Consider the following 25,996-nt stretch of genomic DNA (forward strand, 5'->3'; position numbering starts at 1 on the left):
CCCCGAGCCTGTGCTTTGCCGCCCTGCTACCCTTCCTTAGCATGCTTTTGCATATTGTGTGGTGTGGTGTTTTGTGCTCCTATTACACTTACTTGGCTGCTGTGATTCTCCTTCACCAGGCTGTGAAATGGATGTATTTAAGGGCTTGGGGCGTTAGTGGTTGCATCACATGCTAGGAAATACTATCTGATGAAGAGTGTCAGATTCCCTCGGGTCCTGGAGGCCAGGTGAGTTCTAGAGGAGTTTGAATTGGATTTGTCACAGGAACCTCCCGTTCTTGAATCTACACAGTCTCAGACAGTGAGGGAGACCAACGTTGACCCCTAGAAAGGCTAGATGCTCCCAGGACACCCTGCACATTTCATTCTCTTGGCTCACCCAGCAATGAGGCAGAGGCAGTGCCCCTGAACTACACATTACACAGAGTGAAACAGGGAAGGCTGGGCTGGGAGACAAACACAAATGCTCTTTAGGCAACTCCCACTTCAGGTTCAAGTGGGCCACTCTCAGCTGTTCTTGGTAAGAGGGGGCAGTGCAGCCTAATGCAAAGACCCCAGAATGGAATCAAGGAGCCCAGGGTTCAAACTCTGACTCTGCCCTTTCGGGTTGTATAACTTTGAGCAATTTTTTAACTTTTATGAGCCTCTTTACTCATAAAATAGGCTTGTGCTTAATTCACAGAATATTATAAATATTAAATGAAAATCATGTAGAACAGGTCGACGGCCTTCATTCCCATATACATTAAAAGTTTGTTGACTGAGTGTTGCTGATGCCCTGCAATAATCAAAGTACTCTCTTCCTAATGAAGGCCACCTCCCTGGTTACTCAGAAAAATAGCCACTAGCCTTCGAGATAATATAAAGGGGGATTACTTTGGTTGCCTCTGTCCTAGCTACCAAAATGGTTGAAAGTACAAAGGCAGGGGCCATGGGGGTAGGGACAGAGAAAAGAAGAAATTCCTGCCTGGATAAAGGCTGATCAGGGAGAGATGGCTCCCAGAATTCTACCTGTTTGAAGTCAGCCATTAATGGTGGGCCCTGAGGTGGAGGTCAAGTGACATAGAGAAGGTAAGACAGACCCTCTCTTTGTGTATGTTGGTGTGTTGTTGCCAAGGACTTCATGGGCATGCCTACCTGAGGCGGGGTTCCCTGAAGGTTACTGGCTGCTCCCTTTTTCAGCTGCTTTGAGAACAGGAAGTAACCAAACTCCCAGCCTACTGTCACTGCATACCAAGACACCAGGGAGCGGTCATCTGGAGTCTTTGGTTCTGTCTACACTGGCAGAGCAGATCTGTATAGCACGGAGTGCTGACAGGTTGTTTGTGGATCTGGAAGTAGAGAAAGCCTCTCGTCAGGGAGGCTTTGGGCTTTTCAGTTTGCGCTCTACTAAACGTTTTACATATATTATCCTGTTCATTCTCAGAAGAATCCTGTGAGTAGGCACTGTTGATACAAATAAGAATTTCACAGGTTGAAGCAAATTCTCTGCCTCATCTTCCCCTTTTCCCTTTTCCCATTTTGTTCTACCAGCACCAGCACCTTTCCAAAGTCTTTGGTAAAAGCCTGTAGGCATATGATACCCTATAATGTGAGGTGGGAGACAGCCCCCACTCTCCCTGCCAAGCAGACAGCCTGAATGCCAGCGTTCTTCTTGTCTTTTGAAGGTGTCTCCCCAAGCATTCTACTCTTGGCCCATGGTGGAGGTTTGTCCCTGCTACATACAGCTCTGGTTTTTGTCTGTTTCATTTTCACTTTATAAGAACATGGCATTTGGAATCCGAGAAGGTAGGGTTCGTGCCTGACTCTGCCACTTTCTAGCTAGACAGTTTAAGTTCTTTGACCCTTTATTTCTTCTTCTACAAAGTGGGAATATTATTCTCTACCCAGCAAAGTTGTGAAGCTCATGTGGCAAATGCAAAGCACCAAGCAGGTGTTTAACGCATGGTAAGCGCTCCCTGACTGTTCTGTCTTGTTGCTAGGAAACCCACTCAGTGGGAGACTCATTCCCCCACTGCTGCAGGAGTAGGGACAGGAGCAGTGTGGGGGTCTATCCCAGGCAGCCAATATTTTTGAAGAAAATAAAACTAACCATGTTTTAATGACTTCTGGACTGCTTTTTCCTCATCTCTCTTCCTGAATTTTTTTTGGCCCACCATTTCTTTCCTTCTCATAATCACCTTTCAGCTGGAGATGACTAATCCTTAACCAGTTGTCCTGAGGCTGGTTTCCAGGTCCACGAAACTCCGAGGTTCACTGTGAGGCTCTAAGCTACCCAGGTGAGCCTGTTCTTGAGGCAGAAGACCCTCGTCTGGGCTCCAAGGGACTCTCATTCACAGGGAGGCGTGGCAAATAGCAGCAGGGACATCGTGGGTTGACTCTATTTCGGGGCTTTCTTAATTTCCCCCTGCTTTATAAGAAAATAACACTGATTGCACACTAGTTAGTTGAATCTTTTCATTTGACAGATGAGGGAAAAATGAGACTACTTAAAAATGTTCTTTTATATTTGTCAGCAATTTAGGGCTAGATTTGGTCACCATCCTAACAGCCTATGAATAGCCTGTTTTCAAAGATGTCCACAAGTACAACCAAGCTAGCTGCTGGGCACTTTTACCAGCAAAGGCAGTGAGCTTCTGATGGCCCTTTTCTGATAATCTAGGAAGTTTTAAGGGCAATAGACTTTTGAAGTCATCCAAACATGAAAACATTTCTTTGGGCTTAGAAGGCTACAAAGAGGACACTGTAGTTATTTCTAGAAATAGGAGCCCTTAACGTGAAGGTGTTCCTCTTTGTGGTTTGGACTTTGATAACCAGGTTCCCCGAATGGGTCATGCCTCAAACAGTCAGTCAGGCCTCCTGTGTCAGCCTGGTGAAGCAGGCGCTACACAAGGTGGCATTGTGGGGTGCGCTAAGGGGACAGAATGTGGAGGCCGTACTGGGCCAGTGGGCAGGAGACCCGCCTTGTAGCCCCAGGCCTCATACACACTAGAATATGACCCCACAAGAGTTACTCAGGGTCTCCTGGATTCAGTTTCCTCATCCTACAATGAAGGACTCGGAGCAACTGACTTCTGAGGTTTCTCCAAGCTCCCTGAACAACGTGGCACAGGATGAGGTGTGTGTGTGGTGGGGGGCCCATGTGCTCCACAACCACCACCATGTTGGGGTGTGGGCCCAACCATTGCCAGAGCTGCCATTTTTTACAAAGATGCCAGAGATGTGTGTTCTTTATGTAAAATCTCCTGATTATTAAAGTTGGCAACTAATTCAGTTTTTTTAAAGAACACCGTAAGGCCCCAAACTACACATCCAGGGGACACAATGCCTAGCCAACCAGCTGCTTCAGTACATTAATTATACATTTTCATAAGGTTCATCTTAATTAAAAAACAAAAGCAAATGATATCACTGAATATTATGGGTTCGCTGGGTTATGGGTGGTGTTACTGCTACTACTGAAGAGCAGACTTGTGGCAGACTGTCACAGAAAATAACAACCTAGCACAATCAGATGGGTATGACGGCAGCACAGGACGGGCAAATGCAACTCGAGTTGAATGACAGATCTTACTGATAATATTGAGAACACTTTATCTGTTAACATTTTACATTATTTGAATCCCAAGTGCTTTTGGACATTGAATAATTGTATAAACCAAAGTTCAGATCAAAGGTTGAAAAAAGAAAAAGAAAAACCAAGGGAGGTGGGCTTAGTTCTAAGGCCAGGATGTGAAGTCCTGCAAGGGGCCCGTGACCGTCACCTCACAGGTGCTGCAGAGGCCATCTGTGTCACCCGCACACCCAGCTGCCCTGGCCCATCAAAGAGCTTGTCACCACATCTAATCCACCCTGCATGCTGTCCCCTGCTCTCACTGCTCATTGGAACGGCACTCGGTGACCCCCCGGCACAGAGCTATGGATGGAAGGACCTTTTCCAAGAGGAGGCAGTGGCCCCTTTGGTACAAGGGAAAGTGAGCCCCCAGCAACCAGGAAGCAGGCTTTATAAACAGCTGTTTTTGTTCTCTGAGTGTGACTCTTGTGCCCGCTGTTCCTGCCAACAGATTTGTCTTGGCTCAGCTCAAGGGGCAAGGTATTCCCTGGCTTTTTTCCATACTGGGGACAAGACTGATGTTCATGGCACTCAGGATAATCTAAGGGGTGTGAATGGGCTGGGGGACGGGAGACCAGAACCAGGAGGGGGTGGGCAGAAGTGTGAGGAATAAGAGGGAGAACTCAAGGAAGGGCTAAAGAAAACACAAAGGCCAAGGAAGGAGGAAAGCCTGCCTGGCCTCTATTTGTTTTATAGTATAAATAGGGAACCTTCTTAATAACCTATGAGGACACTTCTTAAGTCATTTTCATCTGTGAAAAATTACCCCCAAATCACAGATGGCAGATCGTTTGCACTTAAGGGGACTTTGGGGTCTAGGGATTCCCAGCCAGGAGATCACAGGTCCCAAAGAATAGTCCAAAGTATGGAAGGAGTCCATGAGTTGCTATCAACATTTCTTAATGTGGGATAGTATTTGTGCATTTACTCATAACAAAGACTGCACAGTGGGTTAAATTTTGTTGTTGTTGTTGTTGTGGAATGGAAGAAAATCACTTACACTGGTTACTCTTGGTAATCAGATGAACTGAGTGAATGGCAAATGGATGCTGTTGAGTCATAAAGGTGGAGAATGAATGATTACTTAGCACAGCTTTATGGCTGACAGAAATCTTACTCAATATGGCACCCATGGTGGGGGCTGGTGACAAATAAATAAAAGTAGTGTACTATTTGATAGTACCTGGATGCATGCAGAACTACCACTCCATACCAGCTTGGATTGTGGTCCCCTTTGAAGCCATAGCAGCCTTCTCATGGTACATATTAGGAAACTGAGACCAGTCCCTGAGGATGCACTGGCTGGAATTCAAACCCCAGCTCCAAACTTCCCAACTTCATCCCTTACCTTTCCACTCCCCTGAGCTCCTGCTATGCCCCTAAAGCCTCTAGAGAAGTGGAAAGGTCAGGCGAAGCCATAAGAGCCAGTGACTGCAAAGCTGCGGGTCATTCTCATTCATGCTTGTGGACCAGTTTTGATCACAGCTACTACTCAGGCCATGAGATTCAGCTCGAGGTTGGCCGGCTAAAGACCCTGTGGCGTTCTTCCCCACAGAGTCTGTGGTGTGGGTCTCCCTACTGGTCTCTGGTCTCCATTCTTGCCCCAGAATAACAAAGGGCCAAATCTACCAGCCTTGGGTCCAGAGCAGCCTCCCTACCCCTTCAAGGTTAATTCTGAACTCCAGAGAATCTACTCCCACTGAGCAGTGACCCTTCTCCTGCACACAAGACAGCTTGTTTCTGCGGGCTGGGGACAGAGTCTCCTTGGGTAGTCTCTCCCTAATTCTGTCTGGCACCTGACAGCATCTCCCCCTAAGGACAGGACTCCAGCACGAAGCCTGCTGAAGTTGGAAATCAGATCCTCCCCTAGTGCAGCACCTGTGGACACACGTGTGTGCATGCAGGGCACACGTGCTGGCCAAAACACGGAGGCTTCTCTTATACTCCCCATCCGTGGTACGGAGCACGCTCACACACACTGCTGCTCTGAGGTCCCAGGGTCTCTCTGAAGCTCCATGGCCCGACTTGAGAACTACCACATTGATGGGAAGTCCATCACATGGTCCTGCCACTTTGGGGGTGACCCTCAGGAGAGAGCCAGTGAGACAGCTGGAGTTTTTCTCTCCTGAGGGCTAAGTCTCTTGAGTGTTTTTTCCAGTCAGGATCTGTCCTGGACAAGAGAAAACAGCTCCCTTCCCCCATCCAAAAAATAAAAATAAAATAAAATAAAAAACAACATTGTAAAATGACTATAACTCAATAAAAAATTGTTTTAAAAAAATCTCGCCGAGTTTGGCTGCCTTTAGCTATCCTTTCTCCCTTTGAAGATTTATTTGTGGAATGAAAATCCCCTTCAGGCCGATTTGGCTGAGGCTAGAGGGCTCTGAATAAGCTTGATCTCACAGTTCTCAGACAGCAAAGTCAAACACGGGGGCAGAAAGCAATTCTGCTCCCAGAAGGTAGCAGGCAATGGAGATGGGAGTGCGGATCTCTGAGGTTCTGTAACGACTGCTCAGCTGTTGTGCAGCTTTTTGATTCTGAACTAGCTTTACCAGCACTCACACGTCCATCAGCCCAGATAGCTGCTATCTGAAGGCAGATGGGGAGGATGGCTGATGAGAACATAGCCCTGAATACCTGGAGAAGACAGGCCACTTGCTGGAATTGAGCTCTCGCTGAGAAAGATCACTTCCTGGGTCCTGAACAACCAAGGCCAGAAACTAGGAACTGTATGAGGGAGCAGGAGGCAACCCCCAAAAGTAGGCCCACACCCTCCCCCTACCGTAATTCCCCCTACCATAATTCCCAGGGAGGCCCCAAGAGAGACAGCAGAGCTTTCCCTCCCTCGCCACTCCCTCCACTCTAGCTCACCCTCAGCTGTTGAGAATCATCTCAGTCCCCACTTATCCAGCGTTCACTGTGTGCTGGAGCGGCACTAGCTGCTTTAGGAAACAAAGGGCCCCCATATATGGTCCTCACATCCATCTTCAGTGGTAGGTGCTGCATGGTGACTTTGTAGATGCATTTGAAGCTGTTGTTTCTCGGCAAATGCCAAGCTAGCCTGGAATGGTATCATGGTGTCTGAGGGGACGCTGGCTGAATAAAGTCTGCTTTCCTCTCTACTTCCCACAACTAGCCTTTCTGAGCTTGAGGCAGTGCCTGATTTGTGACAGGTCAGGTTACAAAAGTTCCTTGGTTAAGCCAGTTGTTTGTCACTCCGAGCACATTTCCCCATAGAAACAATGTTATGTAGAGACCGGGTTCTCAGAGTAACTACTAAAGCCTATCAGCCCGTTAGGTATCCAGTGTCAGGTTTTGGAGACAGCTTGGTAGAGCTGAAAAAGCTCTGCTTAGAAGCCAGAAAGGCCTGGGTTCAAGCCACAGGTCAGTTGCGATGTGGCTTTGAGCAAGCAAGTCATTTAGTCTCTATCCCTTAGTTTCTTCATCTCTGAATTGGGATGATATTACCTACCTTGCAGGGGTTGTTGTGAATATCAGTTGAGAATGTACACGTGGGTCCTATAATATACACTCAAATAATGAAACAACAGAACTCCCCTGCCATGTATAAAACTTTGTGGCCTCATGGGCTCTGAGTTCCAACTTGAAATACAAGAGATACATATTTCCTACTAAACTTGGATTGAAGAATCTTTGCTCTCCTCCATTTTTGGGAAAGGAACATGGTGACTTGTCCATCCTAAAATCCCTGGTGGCCACCCTGAAATCTGGCCTGGAGTTCTTATTAGAATGGGACTGGAGGTACCAGAAGGAAGTAAGAAGCAGCAGAAGAGGTAGGAAGGTGAGGGAAGGGCACACCTCAAGCATGCACCATATTTCCTCCTTTGGCTTTCATAAAATGACGCGATGATCTGGTTACTTTCTCCTGCGTTTCCTGTGCCTTCTACACCGTGAGCCAGTTGGATGCTTCCCAGTCAGAATTAAGTACAGAGTAAGTAGGTTCCTCCTTGGTTCCTCTAACTTTTAAATCATGAGATTGTTAGCCAGGCAAGTCAACAGTTCATCAGATGGGGCAGATGGCTGATAAATACCCTCTTCCCATCTTTACTCCATCTTCTTCCTGTGCTGCTTTTAAAAAGTCTTAAATAGGAAAGCAGCAGTCAGAGACTCCCTCTGCCTGAGAAGACTGGAGTATCCACCGCCAGCAAAATCCTTTCTGTTTTGCCCTTTTGAAAATCTCACCCATGTGTGCTTGGCTTTACTTCCACTCTGACATTTTTGTGACTTACTTGTGTACTTGTGTATACATTTCTAACATCCACCTCAGTGACTGTGATCACCAGAACGTGTCACCCTCACCTAGCATGGCCTTCTGGCTGTGTGTTCTACTCACCCCAGTCCACTGTGAGACCCATCCACTGTCTCAGAGGTCATGCTTGCCTCCCGCAATGAACTTGACCCGCTCACTTTGCCCCCTCCCAGTGCAGCTGGCAAATGTGCTCCCAGTGTGGACGTGAGCCCACTGCCAGTCCCTTGGAGAACTGCTTGGCACCCCCTCTGTGGGGCCTCTTATTTCTAGCTCACACCTGCTGCCCCTCTGTGGGCTGTGATTTTCGAGTTTCATTTGAACATTCTACTTTATCCCCTTTAAATCTCATTTTAAAACTTTCCTGTTTGGTCTCCAAGTCTCTGGCCAAAAATATTTTTCTTGGTTTATGTGACAAGCTCCAGATTCCTTGCCAAGTGGCCTGTCATTCCAGAATCGAAATCCACGGTCCAGAGGAACAGTCATTCTCAGATCAGTTACAGAACTGTTCTTGTGCCCCATACATGCCTGTTCCTCCTAGAACCTTGACTCATGACTGAGGAAGAGACTAGAGCATCACCTCTGCCCCACATCCCTTAGTTCCCTATCCGAGAGACCAGAGTCGCTAGAGATACTAACCAGGATTCCCTTAGAAGTGTGACTTGTCCCCACACCCATGGCCAGAAGGGACAGTCTATGGGTCATTTGAGTACGTGTATTCCTTTTCATCTGGTGTTCAGCAATGCGAATTCTGCAAAATATTGGTCTCTTAAGATGCTCTGGTGTAGGAGGACTCTGTGGTTAATTAAATCTGGGAAACTAAATACTTTATCCTGCTTTTGCATGGTCTCAATAGGTTAGAATCTACATATATTAAAGGCTCTACATTATCATACAGAAAAGAAATATATTTAATTTGGAATTTTCCAATGATTGAACTCCCTTGTCTTCCTGGGACTCGCCCTTTAACATCCCGTGGAATGCACTTTAACTGATGCTACTATAACGAATGCCTGAAGAAGACAAGCTGGTTGTGACCGCCATAGGCTCTCATCAGACTTCACGATGATCCTGTTAGCTGTTCTACTTTCCCTCCTCCAGAAGGTCCAAATTTATCCTCTTTGAGTACAGTCTCACACTTTAACTTTTTCTCTCCCCAAAAGGGACTGGGCCTTCCCCTCTTTATTTCCATGTCATATCTACTTATTACTCAGACTGTGGCTCTGCTTTATGTTGTCTTTGACCTTCCGAGTGTCTTTTCTTCCTGGATTCCTTTCTTTTAGTTTCCTCAAGCCCATTCATTCTCTCCTTTGGTAGGAGACCAGTTTACATTTGCAACACCAATAATTTGTGACCACCTTCAAAGCAAGAAAATTAAGTAACTGGCTCCCATCATATCCCTGAGGTTTTATTTCCTGCGCATCAGTGTGACAACTTGGAGGCCCACAGATCTTCCGACCCTTGGAAATGTGTTTATTTGACTTGCACAGTGGTTTTTAAAATTGGAGGATTTCACATTCACACCTGGAGTCTAGCTTCTCTTGAGAAATCAGACCTGGGTTGCTTTCCAACCTGGCAACAATTGGCTGGAGCTGAGTACTGGCTGCTCCCATTACAAAGGGCATGTGTTCTCCACCTTGCTAGAGTCCTCGCCACTCCTTAAAGCCTTACACCCTCAACTTCCCTTGTCCATATTAACTGCCTGGCCTCTATTGGCATTTGGATTTGAGAACCCCCAGAGAGATCCTGTAGTTTCCTCCTGGAAATTTTCCTAGAAGCTGCCTCAAAAATGTCTTGTCCACTTCCTTCCCAATCTGATCCTTCCTATCTAAGCCCTGGTACCTTTGGTTGCGAGTCCTAATATGAGTCTGGTTTCAAGGGCTGACCAGCTGCAGCAGTGTAAGAGCCAAAGCTGTTGGTATCTGCAAAGATCATGCCCACAGAAATAAAATGTCAATCCAAGTCCACCTTTTCTGGGGAAAAAAAAAAAAACTTTCAGTTGCTCTGTGTTGATAAATCAGGAATTACCCAATAGGTTTATTGACTATTCAACAATCATGGAACACCAAGTAATGGACTTGCCCTTTAACCACTGCAGAAGCAGCTTAAGCTCATGTTTACCTTTCTCCCGAATTTCCCACTATGCACAATGGATGGTTATTACGCATGTTAACGTTATACTATTAGGTCTTGTAATTAAGGGACAAATTATCTAGTCCTTAAATCTCTTCTTTTCTAACCCATTGACTTACTGTTGGCCATTTAATTTTTCTTTAGAACACTCATCTCCAGTTGGGTGGATTACAAGAACAAATCTTGAACCAGGCCACCAGCTCAAGTTGGAGGGCATCCTGTTGTCTCACCCCCACACCTGCACATCTGCAGAAACCCCAGTTATAAGCAGCCTCCATTCCTCTCCCTGCCCAAGATCAGGGACCAGGTGGGACAGAAGACAAAAGGGAGAATCTGACTGATTAAAATGCTCTTTGTTGACAGTGCCAATACAAGCCTCACTAAGACTAACAGTTTGGGGTTTTAATTTATCCACAACGTTCCTACTACCTCTTGCCTTATGGTAACCCAACGCTGGAGATTACAGACACACTTTCAGCTTACTGAGTTCAAAGGCAAGGTAGGGTACTTGGCTTGATTGGCACTTTGGAATGCTCTCCAAAAAGGTCCACTTTCAAGATTAAAGAGCCTCTTCATTCAACAGAATAGAAAACATCTTGTTACTAGACAGTGAGGAATTTCAGTCTAAGTGTAGGTTCAATAAACATGAATATTCAGCAATTATGTAAGTCCCTTGATGCTTTGGCAACTGGAGGGGACAAGTACACTCTTGGAATGAGGAGAGCCCCTTTCACTGAAGAGCATTAGAAGATTGGGAAAATGCTTTCTTTGTAAAATGTGAAGTGGTAAGGCCAAAAAAAAGTTTTGTTTTGTTTTTTCTCCAAAAACACTCCTATAATCTTCAAAGGAGAGATCGGATGAACACTCTCAGAGGGATGTTAGTAGAAGGGATGCTTACAGGGAAAGGAGCTGAAACCTAAGGTCCAGTCCAAAGCTAAGATTCTCTACATTGTGATTTTGTCCCTGGAGAATGTCATTCTGAGTGAAGTAAGCCAGAAAGAGAAAGAAAAATACCATATGAGATCGCTCATATGTGGAATTAAAAAAAAACATAAATACAAAACAGAAACAGACTCGTAGACATAGAATACAAACTTGTGGTTGCCAAGGGGGTGGGGGGGGGGTGGGAAGGGACAGACTGGGATTTCAAAATGTAGAATAGATAAACAAGATTATACTGTATAGCACAGAGAAATATATACAAGATTTTGTGGTAGCTCACAGCGAAAAAAAATGTGACAATGAATATATGTATGTTCCTGTATAGTTATAATGTATAGAAAAATTGTGCTCTATACTGGAATTTGACAAAACATTGTAAAACGACTATAACTCAATAAAAGAAGTTAAAAAAAAAGAATCACAACACTACGCATTTAAAAATGAGAGGTTCTGTTGTGTATGTCCCACACATACTGCTGCGTGTTCTCACAAATTCCTGAGGTAACCAATAGCATCATACCAGCACCTGAAACATTTCAAATCCACTTATTTATCGACTCTAAATACTCACGAGCATCTTGTGAGATAATTGTAATTTCTATTTACATACCATAAAATTAAGAGAGAAGTAACCCTCCTGAGGGATTAGTATCTACATCTCACGTAAGGATGACACGCCTGAGAACGAAACTGTAAAGCCATTTGCCCAGCGTTTCTTGAGAGATAATTCACTTATTTCCCAAGAGAGCAACTGAGTTTCATGGTAACTGTAACAAAAAGCTGCTTTCAAAATTTCCTTTGGCCAAATAATAAGTGCAGTAAAATTTTCTTTAGTAAATGTTGATTTAAATAAGGAATTAAAATTAATCATTCTTATCTATTACTCTTCAGCCTTGTCTTCCAAACTCTTTTTAATAAAATGTGTACAAGGATGAACAGTTTAAGGAAAATATATTGGAATGAATATGCTAATCACATGAGCTCTAAATATAAAGATGGACTCTGCTGTATCACCGAGGCGTCCCTGTGCACAAGGACAATAATCCTCCTAAGTTTTAATTAGTAAAGTACAATAGAGGGTTGATAAGATCTGATATTTTTTTCTCTGGAGCTAAGAACAAACACATTAAGTTAAGTTTAAAAGCCACCTAAGTCAACTTCTGCATGAGAGAATCTGAAATTGTGGCGGCAGGAAAGAGAGAAAGACGGGTGAATTTTTCTTTTCAAAATGGATTTCTACTTGTACAACCAAACAGCACGCATCACAATTCAGGGTTTGTAAGAAAGGTGGTTGGTTTCCACCTTTCTATCCCTGACGTGTACTGACTCCCGGGGTTAGCAGAGCTGGTTCCCCTTATTTCTCTCCTGACACCCCCTCTGCTTTCTGTCTCCTCCTGGGAGTTCTCCCCTCTTCCCGGGCCTCTCCCTGATCCAACAGCCTGCACTAGCCTAACACTTCAGCAAGATTCAGGATGTAAAGGTCCCTGTATTTCAGGAGCCCTGACATTTTGGGTCTGGAAATACTTTGAAGAATAATTTATTCCTGCATTGATATTTTCAAAGAGTGTTTACCGACTCACTACCTCGCCGTGCACTCACTCACCTATAGGATAAAGGGCAAACTCTGGGCAGAACCCCAGGATCTTGCCGGAGCTGCCTCCCCACTGCCTTTCCACCTCACCTGGGAACCCCTCTGCTTTCCTCTCACGGCCCAGGTCTCCTCACATCCTGCCCACTGCCCAGCCTGTACCTCCTCCCAGCACACACCCAGCTCCTGGCCTCGGGGACTCCGGTTTCTCTCAAGCTCATGCTCAAATGTCACTTCTTTCTGACGTCTAATCCCACTTTCTCAGTGAAGTGCTCCCACAACACACCATCCACGTCCCCTTGTTAAAACGAAGCTCCCCACCTTATAGTGTATTTCCTTCTTCTGTGAGGGTAGAGGGTGGGGGGGGGTATTGGGAGTTACACTGGGCTCCCCAAGAAGATCTGTTGAAGTCCTAACTCCCAGGGTCTCAGAATGTGACCGTACTTGGAAACAGTACCTTTGCTGATGTAATCCATTTAAGATGAGGCCATACTGGGTGGGGTGGGGAGGGCAAATCCAATGACTGGTGTCCTTATAAGAAGAGGGAAATTTGGACCGAGAGACCCAGAAACACGGAGCGAGAACACCACGTGAAGACAGAGCAGAGACTGCAGTGATGCAGCTACTCGTCAAGGAATGCCAAGAAATGCTGGCACCCACCAGAAGCAAGCAGAGAGGCACGGAACAGATTCTCCCTCAGAGCCTGGGAAGGAACCAACCCTGCCGACATGTTGATTTCAGACGTCTAGCCTCCAGAACCGTGAAGGAGAAATTCCTGTTGTTTCAAGCTACCCAGTTTGTGGCAATTTGCCCTGGCAGCCTTAGAAGATGAATACAGTTGATAGTAACTTCTGTAGGCACCCCCCCCCTTCCCAGACCCTCGGACTCCTACAAGTAGGGACTCCAGTGACCCCTATTTCCTCTCGGCCCCAGCACCACACTCACAGAAGAGATGCTCAACACGTTTTGGCCCAATGAGGGCATGTGCTCAGCACTGCCCTTCTGGTCTTAAGTCAGTGGAGCCCCAGAAGGGTCTAGACCCTTCTCTGAGTGAGCAAGCTTATGTATGAGGTAGAGAGAGAAGAGTTTGGCACTGAAATGATGCCGCATAGAAGACAAAAAGGAAAAATCAAAGTGGGGAAAAAAATGTGTCAAAAGCCTGGTAGGTGGATTCTAAGAAAAAGTGGAGGCCAGGGCTAGGGCTGGGCAGGGAGAGAATATTCAGAATATTTTAGAGTGCATTTTGAAACAAGTAATAGGTGATGACTGGATCGCAGGAGATGTCACACTAGACTGAGGAGTTAAGGGCACGAGTGGGGAAGGTGAGAGTAAGGAAGCAAACAGTCAGACTGGACTGGTGTTTGGGGAGCAGAATTGTATAAAGGGCTCTGAACGCAGAGCAGGTGAGTTTAAATTCTGTAAAATGGGATGTGGGTTGTGGCAGTAGCTTCTTGTGGGGCAGAAAGGGGACAAAAACCATGAGCAGCTCCAGCTAGGGCGGGTCTGAGAGAAAGAGCTTCGGGATGGGCTGGGGGCTGCTGAGGACATCTGAGGAGGGGTCATCTCGGGGCCCAACTGGGAACTGAGGAACAAGGGGGTAGCAGGTCTCTAGGCCACTCTCCCACCCCCCAGTCAGTAATGAGGTGGGACGCAGGGGCTCCCATTTGGTTCGACAACGAGCTCACTCCTGGGCTCGGAGAAGAGGATGCGTTTGTCAGCCCAGACAAATGAGGCTGCCTTCTGTTTTTAGAAAACTTTGCAAGACATTCCACAATACTTCTCTCAATAACTCATTTGAGCCTTTAATATGTCTCCAAGCCAGGAGATTCTTCCTCCCATTCCAAACGGCAATTCCTCATTTTAGAAGCACATTTCCCCCTTCTCATTCTTTCCTTAGCCGAGATGAAGAGTAAAGAGGAACGGCCACTATTTCCTGTTGTGAATCCTTCACACACTCGAGGTCCATTCCCAGCACATTCTCCGCTTCTCTGCTCCAGGAAAAATTATTTAAAAAAAAGTTTTCTCATAGGTCCTGTTAACTGTCTCTGTGACTCTTCTCTTGTCTCTTTCCTGAGTACTTCTTTGGACATGGGGCACCAAACTGAGCACTCAGAGAGGCAGGGAAATGTAGTGGTGGGATGAGTGTAGGATATGGAGTGAGACAGACTGGGTATGAATAGCCCCTCCCCTGTTAACTAGTTGTATGTTCTTGAGCAAGTTGCATAAACTCTCTGAGTCTCAATGTTCTCATCTGTAAAATGAATCAATACTATTTATTTATCTTCTACCTGGGGAGCTGTGCCAGTTAAAAATGATGTCTGTGAACTTCTTGAAAGCCTTCAATAAATGACAGCTCCTATTTTTAGTATGGTTTGGAGCCATGCTGATTACATTGGGAATACCACCTTTCTAAGCACTTTAATACACTCTGATAGGCATACATGCTTAAAAAACTATACCGCTGAAGAATTCAGGTGGCAATTCTTGCCTCTGGTGGTCATATAAAACACAAACTGATCTTTTTCAGATACAGCAAAGCTATATACAGGACCAGGAACTGTGCTAAGAGAATCGTATTTTTATATTTACTCTCCACAAAAGTAGAACTACATGACACATCAAGTAGTTATTTCATTTTCAAAGGGACTTGAGTAATGATACCTTTAAAATTCTCATATTAACTGAACAAAATCATTGGAATTTTTTACACTGGAAAAGAATAGTAAGACTCCCACTGCATGTAAACTCACTCCAATCAGCTCCTTTATATCATTTTTCTTTCATAACCTGTAAGTGCTACTGGGCTAACAATGTTTTAAATGTTTTAAACAATGTGATCTTAAGTAAATAAAACTGCGCAGTGAAGCGCTGAAGGAAAATGTTAATAGTGCTCATGATGGGGGAGGGACAATATGATTTATTTGTCTACAATAAACCTTTACTTGTATAAAGAAAACTTGCTCAAAAATAGTACATACAATTTTATAAAGACATATTAGCATAATTATTTAAAAATATGTATATGGGGGAAGGGTATAGCTCAAGCAGTAGAGTGCACGCTTAGCATGCATGAGGTTCTGGGTTCAATCCCCAGTACCTCCTCTAAAAATAAACAAATAAGCCTAATTACCTCCCCCTACCAAAAAAAATTAAATTAAAATAAAATAAAAAAAATTAAAAATATGTATATTAAGTAAACTGCTAGAATGCACCAAAATGGCAATATTATGTTTTTGAGTGATGGGAGTATGAGTGACTGGTTTTTTCTTATTTTGACTCTTCTGAACTTTACAAATTATTAATAATGATTTTGAAATACACTATGCTGTCATACTATATGATGCATTAAGTTATATAATACTATTATTATTTTATTGAAAAAACTTTGTCAAGATAAATGAAGAAAAACAACATGCTTTATATTGCTACATTGAGACTCATACCCTATGACCAATAGTAATTATCTGTCTCTCTTAGAGAATCTCCAAACCTTCGAATTTTAATGGCTTTTCAGAGTCATCTAACATGACTATTATCTGATGTGGATTCTGTCTTTGTAATAATAAGAATATTAATAATATTAATAATAGTAGCTATCAGTAATGTGCCACGCCTTTGTAATAAGTATTTAAATGCACTTTTTTTTAGATCTTCAAAATAATTCTATGAGATAAGGCACTTGTGACAGGGGGAACAGTGTCTTGAAGAGGTCCATCTTCTTATTCCTGGAACTTATGAATACGGATATGTTAGGTTACATGGCAAAGGGCACCTGAGGGTGCAGGATGGAATCTGAACTGGCACTCTGCTGACCTTGAGATGGAGAGATTATCCTAGATTATCTGAGTGAATCCAGTGTCATTACAAGGGTCCTTTTAAGTAGAAGAAGGAGACAGAAGAGAGCCTGTCAGAGAGATACAACGCGATGAAGAGTTGACTGGCCATTGCCGACTTTAAAGACAGAAAGTGGCCACAAGCCAAGGAATGTGGGCAGCCTTTAAATGCAGGAAAAGACAAGGAAGTAGATTCTCCCCTAGAGGCTCTGGAAAGGAATGCAACCCTGATGATAGCCTGAGTTTAGTCCAGCGAGACCTAGTTCAGACTTCTGCCCTCTAAAACCATGATATAATAAATCTGTGTTGTTTTAAACCACTAAGTTTGTGGTAATTTGTTAGAGCAGCCATAGGAAACTAATACAGTATTATATTCCCATCTTACAGGTGAGCAGACTGAGGTTTAGAAGAGTAGCTTGGTCAAGGTCACATGTAGGTGGTGGTCAGTGACAACTCCAGCATTTGAATCCAGGTTGTCTGATGACAGAACCTGCACTCTTGGGCACTTGGCTCCACTGAGCCCCAGAATGATTGTCCAGCCCTTGCTTGGGCATAAAACTGAAAACTCACCACCCTGCTCCCCTGTCCATTGGCCCCCTGCACTTGAGGATGGCCCTAAATGGTGGAAATGATGTCCTCTACAGGGGGCTCAAACTGGTCCATCCAGTCACCCTTCCCATTGATTCATCATTCAAACTAACCTAATTCCTCTTTTATGAGAAATACTTTTTAAATATTTGAGGCTAATAATCACTTCTCCCTAAGTCTTCTCTTCTTTGGGTGAAACAATCCCCAATTCAGCCCTTCCTTATGAGACATGGTTTCAAATTCCAGCCCTTTCCCAACCTCTCCCTTCTGGAAAACAGCCAGACTGTCAACACCCATTTGAGGACCCAGCCAGTTGCTACCTTCCTCTGAATTTGTGTAATTTGATTTTCTTCCAGGAGGTTATCATGCTGACCTTAACCCTTCTGAACTCGATTATATACTGTATCTTGAGCTCTTTGATGGAAATATTTCTAGAGAGCAATCAATAAATAAACACTGATAACTTTTGGACTATCTGGCCCAAAGACTTGAAAACATAGCTGGCTTTCAAGTTCCTTCAGATATTATCACAAACTGATTCCACTCTTTGTTGACATGACTCATACCTTTCTTGTTCTAGCCTGGCTGGGGCTAGAAGAAAAGGCCTGTTAAGCTACAGTAAGGAACTGTTCCGGCAAACAAGCATATTTGTAAGGAGCCTTGAGCTATCAGAGGCTTCTCACTGTACCAGTCCGAGAAATTGTGCTTGTCCAGTCCCACACAGACTTGGGAGCCAGGAGGAACACGAAGGCAACATTAAGAGTCAATGTCATTTCATCCCATTATATAAAATATTGTGACTCTTTAGAGCAGAGACCTGCACACAGATATTAATAACAACCTCCTAAAATCTTCAACCATCTACAACTTTAAATGGTCCACGTTGCTGTTCCCTCGTTTCTGCAAATAATCAAGGGCTGACTGTAAACAAATAAGACAGCCAAAAAAACCTGGTCTTCAGCAGTTGCGTAATGACGAATGCCTGGTGAAAAAACATGACCCCATATTTCATTCATTTCACTCACCGCATCTCTCTAGAGGAGGGGTGGGGACAGTGGGGGATGAAACAGTTTTGTGGGCTAGTGTATAAACATTCAACTAATTAAGTAAGTTGCTCTGTTAGACCTGACTTGTAGACTTTAAGGTACTTGAACACAAAACATAAGGTTTGCATTTCCTTTATAAATACCTCCAGGAGTAAGAATAAAAATAGAAAATCCCATAATCAACTTCATTTGGAGCTTTTCTGAATCCTAAATGTTTGGAAAAAAATAGTTTGTTTTACTGAGGGAAACAGTTTGGACCTCGGGGTACCTAGGGCAGGTCTTTCTCGAGGTGCCGAGTATTAGATAATTCAGGCACAGAAGGAAGACTCCAACGGTGAGGATTTTAGCCCTGTCTGCTGCTGTTGTACATTTATGCTTTGGGAAAGTCAAATGTCTGGGCTGTAACATCGAGCTCCCTCACAGGGCTCCAGGAAAGAACAGCTTAGAATAGTTTCATTTTTAGATAAAAAAAGAAAATCTGAAGTAAACGGTGATCGAGTTTATGCTTGTGACTGCAGAGCAGGCTACAGGTATTCAAGAAAGAAGGCCTTTTCGCTTCCCAGATTGTACGACTTGAGCTTTGCTGGCTTCTATTTTTGCCTCCCATAGAACATCGCTGTGTTCATCTAAAGTGGGAGACGAGGTGCTCGGTGGGTGAGGGGAGAATGAGCATCAATGAAGGAAGGGGAATCGCATCTCCAGTGTCACACTGCCTTAGGCCACCCACCTACCCACCAACTGTGCACTCCATGGCCCCAGCTGGTAGCCCAAAGGATCCATGCGGCACATGACACCAGTCCTGCAACTGTCCTTTACTCACTCTCACCCTGTTCCTCCTGTCCCCATGTCAGTGGGGCTCTGTGACCCTTACCTCGAACCTGCCTCTAGCCTGAACTTGGCATGTGGACATAGAATCGGTCTTCAGATCCCAGACTTCTGCCTCCTGGACATCCATGGAGCCAATGAAGGGAATTTTCTCTAAAGCCCTAGTCCTGTAGAATCCAACCCAATCCTAGCTAATTACTGCCATCCCTCCACCCATTAAGAGGAGGATTTGGACATATTCAATGTATCATAGCTGGAGCCTCCTCCAACTTTTCAGTTCAAGGGCCATGTTAATGAAGCAAAGACTCTATAACTGAATCCCATTTGCCACCCCATCAGAAAAGCCTTTTATTGTCAATGCTTTATTGCCAATTTAAGGCAATGCTTTCCTCATGCTTGTCATTCAACAATACTCAAAAACAAACACTTCCTGAGAACCTACTAGGTGCTGTGCACTTACACACTATCTCATAAAATACAGCAACCTTGCAAGATTTTCAAGGGAGGAAGCAAAGGATTAAAAAGATTAAGTCACTTGCCCAAGGTCACACAGCTAGTAAGTGGCAGAGCCAAGTTTTGATGCCAACTTAGACTATACCCTGCTGTCTCATTCTATAAATACCTATTAAGTGCTTAGTTATATGTGAGATGTATTTCCAACCTCTTAAGAACTCAGGCTTCACTAGGGCTTGTGGGGAACCCCTCACCAACTACTCCACAGGCCTGGCTCCGAGAAAGTGAACACTCCAGAGCCTGTTAATTGCCCAAGGGCTATTGGGAAAGGTGGTCAGCTTCTGGTAGAAATAAAGCACTGTTTCGGTCCCTTTCAAGGACCTAACAGGAAATATCTTGCTTCAGCCTGAACTGCTGAGGGACATATTCAAGTGGATGGCACTCAACAGGTTTAGAATAACACATTCCTCAAGTGCTCAGAGTTTCTGACCAACAGTGCAAAAATATCATAGTTAGACTTCACTTTCTGGACACTCATTAACAGTGACATTGGAAGTAGGGAGCTTTTATGTAAATGTTCCATACATACAAAACCCTTCACAGAGAGTTAATCCAGAAACTTCACTCTTGGATAGCTGGAAGACTTTGCTAGCCTTTTCAGCTCATCCGCAGACACTGACTACTGCCTATTTCAGGGACTGATAATCCCTCTCCCTTTCCCCCTAATTGGAACCCTCTTTCCTCCATTCTTTTACCTTTATTGAAAACTCCCCACTCTGTGAGGCCTGGCAAATGTGTCTTCTTTTTTTATTAACTCCTCTCTCCTTGTCAGGGCCAGCTCGTGAGTGTGAGATCTGTAGAGTCACATGGGGCCCCACCCTGAGAAGGGCCCTGACTTAAAACTCTTAATGGCTTTTGAACAAGGGGTCCCACATTTTCACTTTGCACTGAGCCATGCAAATCATGTAGTCAGTCCAGCTCCTTGGTGTGGACACAGATAGGGAGACGAGTCATACCACACAGGTAGTAAGACTGGTGGTACCCCCGTAGTCCCCCTTTGGAACTCAGCAGGCATCTTCCCATAGATATGACCCATAAATGTGGATCAAGCCGATAATAGCTCCACCCTCCTTAGCCTCAATTTCTCCACCTCTAAAATGGGAACAGTAGCACTTACCCTTACAGATTAATGCTAGCATTGGATGGGACCACGTATAAAGTGCCATCAGAATGTTTGATACGCAGTTGGTGTTTGCTAAACGGAATCCATGGAAGACAGCAGGTGCAGAAAACTAGTTTGAACTCTGGAGTTAGGAGCTATCTTAAATCATGTCGGCTTAATCCACTGCTTAAAAAGATGTATGACGATAATTGTGTGACTTAGCTTCTCCCAGCCTCTGTTCCTTTAACTGTAAAATGGGAATATTAATATTTACCTTGTAGGGTGATTTTGGGATTCAAATATTCTAACGTATTTAAAGAATCTAGTTTATCACCTGGCATTTCACAGGCACTGAAGAAATAACAGTTCTTAGTTTGGGTCTCATAATTATAACACTATTTCTTCACTCCACATGATTCATTTACAAGTGATGTTGGGATACAGCCTTAGTCAATGCCTTATACTATACAGCTTCCTGTGTGCTATGTGACCTACAAAATGTAACCGCCTTGCATGTGAAAATCCTTTCGTAAAAAATATTTTAGGATTATTTTTCCTTCTTTGCTAGACTATGAATTCTTCGAAGGCAGCAACCATGTCTTATTTACCCTTGTATCCTAGAACACCTTCTAACACATTAGATAATCTCAAGTGAATTAAATTTCTCTTTTGTTGTTTATGCCAACAATGAGATGATAAATTTCATAGCATTCCTAAATTAGCAATCAATGATTAGCCTGTTAATGATTAGGAAGTAGAATGTACCAAAAATAGCCCCATCCCTACCATTAAAGGCCTTTTAATCCTTGTCCATCACTCTTGGCTCATCCTCCAGCATCCTTGGGCCTGGTTCCTGCTCCATTAACAGAGCTATTCCACTAGGGAACATAACTTAGTTTTGTGCAAGCAACCACCTTCCCTGGCAACAACCTGTGTGGAGAGGCCACCAGGGGAAGAATTTCCTGAAACCCCAACAGTTGAGTCATAATTTGTTGCCTCTTAGGACTCAAAAGAGGGTTCAGAACTGTGACTTTTAACCATTTGAGGGTTTTGAGTCCCTTTGAGAACATTCTGATAGTTATGGACAGTCTCTCCAGAAAAGTGTATTCAATATCCTGTATACAATTTCAAGGTGTCCTCGGAGCTCCTGCAACCCTTGTACCTCAGATTAAGAATTCTTGTTAATACTGTCCATAAAACCAAAAAAGCAATGCAAAAGATTCATTTGTCCTTACAACAAACAAAATAGAAATATAGAATATCATATGAGAATATTATGAAAAACTATATGGAACCAAACTGGATAACCTAGAGGAGATGGACAAGTTTCTGGAAACATACTGTCCACCAAAACTGAATCAAGAAGAATCTGAACACTTGAACAATCCGATCACTAGAAAGGAAATAGAAATAGCAATTAAAAACCTCCCTACAAATAAAAGTCCAGGACCGGACGGCTTCACCGGGGAATTCTACCAAACATACAAAGAAGAACTCATACCAGTCCTTCTCAAACTCTTCCAGACGATTGAAAAGGAAGGAATACTCCCAAACTCATTCTATGAAGCCACCATCACCCTGATACCAAAACCAGGCAAAGACACTACAAAAAAAAGAGAATTATAGGCCAATATCACTGATGAACATAGACGCCAAAATCCTCACCAAAATTTTAGCAAATAGAATCCAACAACACATAAAAAAGATTATACATCATGACCAAGTGGGGTTCATCCCAGGGACACAAGGCTGGTTCAACATATGCAAATCAATCAGTGTAATACATCACATCAACAAGAGAAAGGACAAAAACCACATGATCATCTCAATCGATGCAGAAAAAGCATTTGATAAAATTCAACACCCATTTATGATAAAAACTCTCGCCAGAGTGGGTATAGAGGGAACATATCTCAACATAATAAAAGCTATATATGACAAACCTACAGCCAGCATAGTACTCAACGGTGAAAAACTCAAAAGCTTCCCACTAAAATCTGGGACAAGACAAGGATGCCCACTATCACCACTCCTATTCAACATAGTCCTGGAAGTCCTAGCCACAGCAGTCAGGCAAGAGAAAGAAATAAAAGGGATCCAAATTGGAAAAGAAGAGGTAAAAGTGTCATTATATGCTGATGACATGTTACTATATACAGAAAACCCTAAAAGGTCCACACAAAAGCTACTAGAGCTGATTGAAGAATTCAGCAAGGTAGCAGTTTACAAAATTAACGTTCAAAAATCAGTTGCATTTCTTTACACTAACGATAAATCAACAGAAGAAGAAAGTAAAGAAACAATCCCCTTTAAAATAGCACCCAAAGTAATAAAATATCTGGGAATAAATCTAACCAAGGAGGTGAAAGAATTATACACAGAAAACTATAAACCACTGATGAAGGAAATTAAAGAAGACTTTAAAAAATGGAAAGATATTCCATGCTCTTGGATTGGAAGAATCAATATTGTTAAAATGGTCACACTGCCCAAGGCAATCTACAGATTTAATGCAATCCCTATCCAATTACCCAGGACATATTTCACAGAACTAGAAAAAATCGTAATAAAATTCATATGGAACCATCAAAGACCTAGAATTGCCAAAGCATTACTGAAGAGAAAGAAAGAGGCTGGAGGAATAACTCTCCCAGACTTCAGACAATACTATAGAGCTACAGTCATCAAGACAGCATGGTATTGGTACCAAAACAGACATATAGACCAATGGAACAGAATAGAGAGCCCAGAAATGAACCCACAAACTTTTGGTCAACTCATCTTTGACAAAGGAGGCAAGAATATACATTGGAATAAAGACAGTCTCTTCAGCAAATGGTGTTGGGGAAACTGGACAGCAGCATGTAAAACAATGAAGCTAGAACACTCCCTTACACCATACACAAAAATCAACTCAAAATGGATTAAAGACTTAAACATAAGACAAGATACAATAAACCTCCTAGAGGAAAACATAGGCAAAACATTATCTGACATACATTTCAAAAATTTTCTCCTAGAAGAAATAAAAGCAAGAATAAACAAATGGGACCTAATGAAACTTACAAGCTTCTGCACAGCAAAGGAAACCAGAAATAAAACAAGAAGAAAACCTACGGAATGGGAGAAAATTTTTGCAAGTGAAACCGACAAAGGCTTGATCTCCAGAATATATAAGCAGCTCATACGACTGAATAAGAAAAAAATAAACAACCCAATCCAAAAATGGGCAGAAGACCTAAACAAGCAGTTCTCCAAGGAAGACATACAAATGATCAAAAGGCACATGAAAAAATGCTCAATATCACTAATTATCAGAGAAATGCAAATCAAAACTACAATGAGGTATCACCTCACACCAGTCAGAATGGCCGTCATTCAAAAATCCACAAATGACAAATGCTGGAGAGGCTGTGGAGAAAGGGGAACCCTCCTACACTGCTGGTGGGAATGCAGTTTGGTGCAGCCACTATGGAAAACAGTGTGGAGATTCCTCAAAAGACTAGGAATAGACTCACCATATGACCCAGGAATCCCACTCCTGGGCTTGTATCCAGAAGGAAATCTACTTCAGGATGACACCTGCACCCCAATGTTCATAGCAGCACTATTTACAATAGCCAAAACATGGAAACAGCCTAAATGTCCACCAACAGGTGACTGGATAAAGAAGATGTGGTATATTTATACAATGGAATACTACTCAGCCATAAAAACCGACAACATAATGCCATTTGCAGCAACATGGATGCTCCTGGAGAATGTCATTCTAAGTGAAGTAAGCCAGAAAGAGAAAGAAAAATACCATATGAGATTGCTCATATGTGGAATCTACAAAACAAAAACAAAAACAAACAAACAAACAAAAACAAAGCGTAAATAAAGGACAGAAATAGACTCACAGACAGAGAATACAGACTTGTGGTTACCAGGGGGGTGGAGGGTGGGAAGGGATAGACTGGGATTTCAAAATTGTAGAATAGACTACACTGTATAGCACAGGGAAATATACACAAAATGTTATGATAACTCACAGAGAAAAAAATGTGACAATGAGTGTGTATATGTCCATGAATAACTGAAAAATTGTGCTGAACACTGGAATTTGACACAACATTGTAAAATGATTATAAATCAATAAAAAATGTTAAAAAAAAAAAGAAAAAAAAAAAGATTCATTTGTCCTGAAATTCTAGCTCTGATTAGTCACATTCCTTTGTTCAAAACAAAACAAAACAGTTACAACTCCCTAGATTTAACCTTAGGGTTATCCCCAAGGGCCCAGTCCCAGGCCTTAATGGTAAGGGCATCCAGCCAAGCAGTGACTATTCTTTGGAAAACCTAAGTTCAGCCAGTAAAACAAAGCCTTGTTTGATAATATCGTTTATATTTCCAAATCCCGGGTATCAGGCTTTCTTCCTATCCCTTGTGGCCCTTCCTAAATTTAGCCACTGGTGTAATGGGGTAACCATGGCAACAACCACCTGCCTATTTAAAACCATCTCCAAAGCTAAATAAGGAAGGCTGGGAAAAAATGGCTGCTCGCCTGCCTCTCAGTGGGCAAGTTGGGCACTCCTGGGCATTTTCAACACAAGCAAGCAGGCGGGGAGAAGCACCATGGACTCAAAGTTCTTAATGGGAAGTGTTCTGGGACCTTGTGAAACAGGGCCTACCACTATGCCACTGAGTCTTCATTCACCAGTAGGCACATGGATTTACATACAAATCCCCATGACTGTCATCCTAGGTGACCACACCACCTTGACCTCAACCAGGTGAAGGGTGAGGTGTGCAGCCAACTACAAAGAGTAGTCTTGTTGATGCAGTCTGGGAAGTGGGGAGGAAAAGCAGTCATTCAGCTCACAGTGAAATTGTTCATGATACTTGGCGCTGAAACGCAGAGTTACACCTTTTTTTCTGACAGAAGTATCTTCCTAACTGTACTTAACCATGTGGATGACTAATGATTGCTCTATTTGTGTCATATATTGACCTGTCCATTGATTTCTGGAGTATGGAGAAATTCCTGCCTCCTTCTGCTTCCTTGCTCTCTACAAACAACAGAGGTTTTGTTTCTTTCCAGGAAGAGACCACACGACAGACCACAGTGAACCGCTTGCTCTTCCCCTATCCCTCCTTTGGATCTTTTTATACTCTTGGTTCCTCCTCCGTAGGTTGCCCTTCTCTTTCTGTCAACCTGGAAAGTACTTGTTTTCTGTGTCTTGGTTCAAGCATCTCTGTAGTTTGAAGACCCTCCACATCAAATTCTATGTCCTTGCTTTGCGTTACCTTGATTCACATCACTGAACATAAATCACTCTGCATTATCTGCTGTCTGGTCTTTCTCCCACCCCGGACTGTGAGTCCCCTAAACAAGTCTATCCAAAACACCTACACAACAGACCAGAGCCTGGTACTGTTCTCCAAAGATACATTCATTGAATGAATGAATGAATGAATGAACGAACCCCTCCATGGATTTCACAAACATTTGGCATCTTAACAACCATGTGTACACGAGTATGCAGAAGGGTCCCCTGTGAAAAG

At 43.4% G+C, this 25,996-nt stretch overlaps 1 protein-coding gene across 14 annotated transcripts in view; it reads right to left on the reverse strand.

The window, feature by feature from the left end:
* Nucleotides 1-25,996, reverse strand: part of DGKG (diacylglycerol kinase gamma) — a 191,323-nt gene that overhangs the window by 58,477 nt on the left and 106,850 nt on the right. Inside the window, exons 21-22 of one of the 14 annotated variants that reach the window (XR_010383838.1) lie at nucleotides 2,180-2,409; nucleotides 853-1,330 (exon numbers count right to left, since the gene is read on the reverse strand). The exons of 11 other annotated variants lie outside the window; for them this stretch is intronic. Coding sequence is in view for 1 of the 3 variants with exons in the window: in XM_064493597.1 (XP_064349667.1) it covers nucleotides 9,722-9,852 (131 nt within the window). In the remaining 2 variants the exon portion in view is untranslated. Of the gene's footprint in view, nucleotides 1-852; nucleotides 1,331-2,179; nucleotides 2,410-9,721; nucleotides 9,853-25,996 lie in introns of those variants that run through there. 2 more of the 14 variants (XR_010383837.1, XM_064493597.1) reach the window with 2 other exon arrangements.

This window comes from Camelus dromedarius, chromosome 2 (genome assembly GCF_036321535.1).
Source record: "Camelus dromedarius isolate mCamDro1 chromosome 2, mCamDro1.pat, whole genome shotgun sequence".
Classification (NCBI taxonomy): Eukaryota; Metazoa; Chordata; class Mammalia; order Artiodactyla; family Camelidae; genus Camelus; species Camelus dromedarius.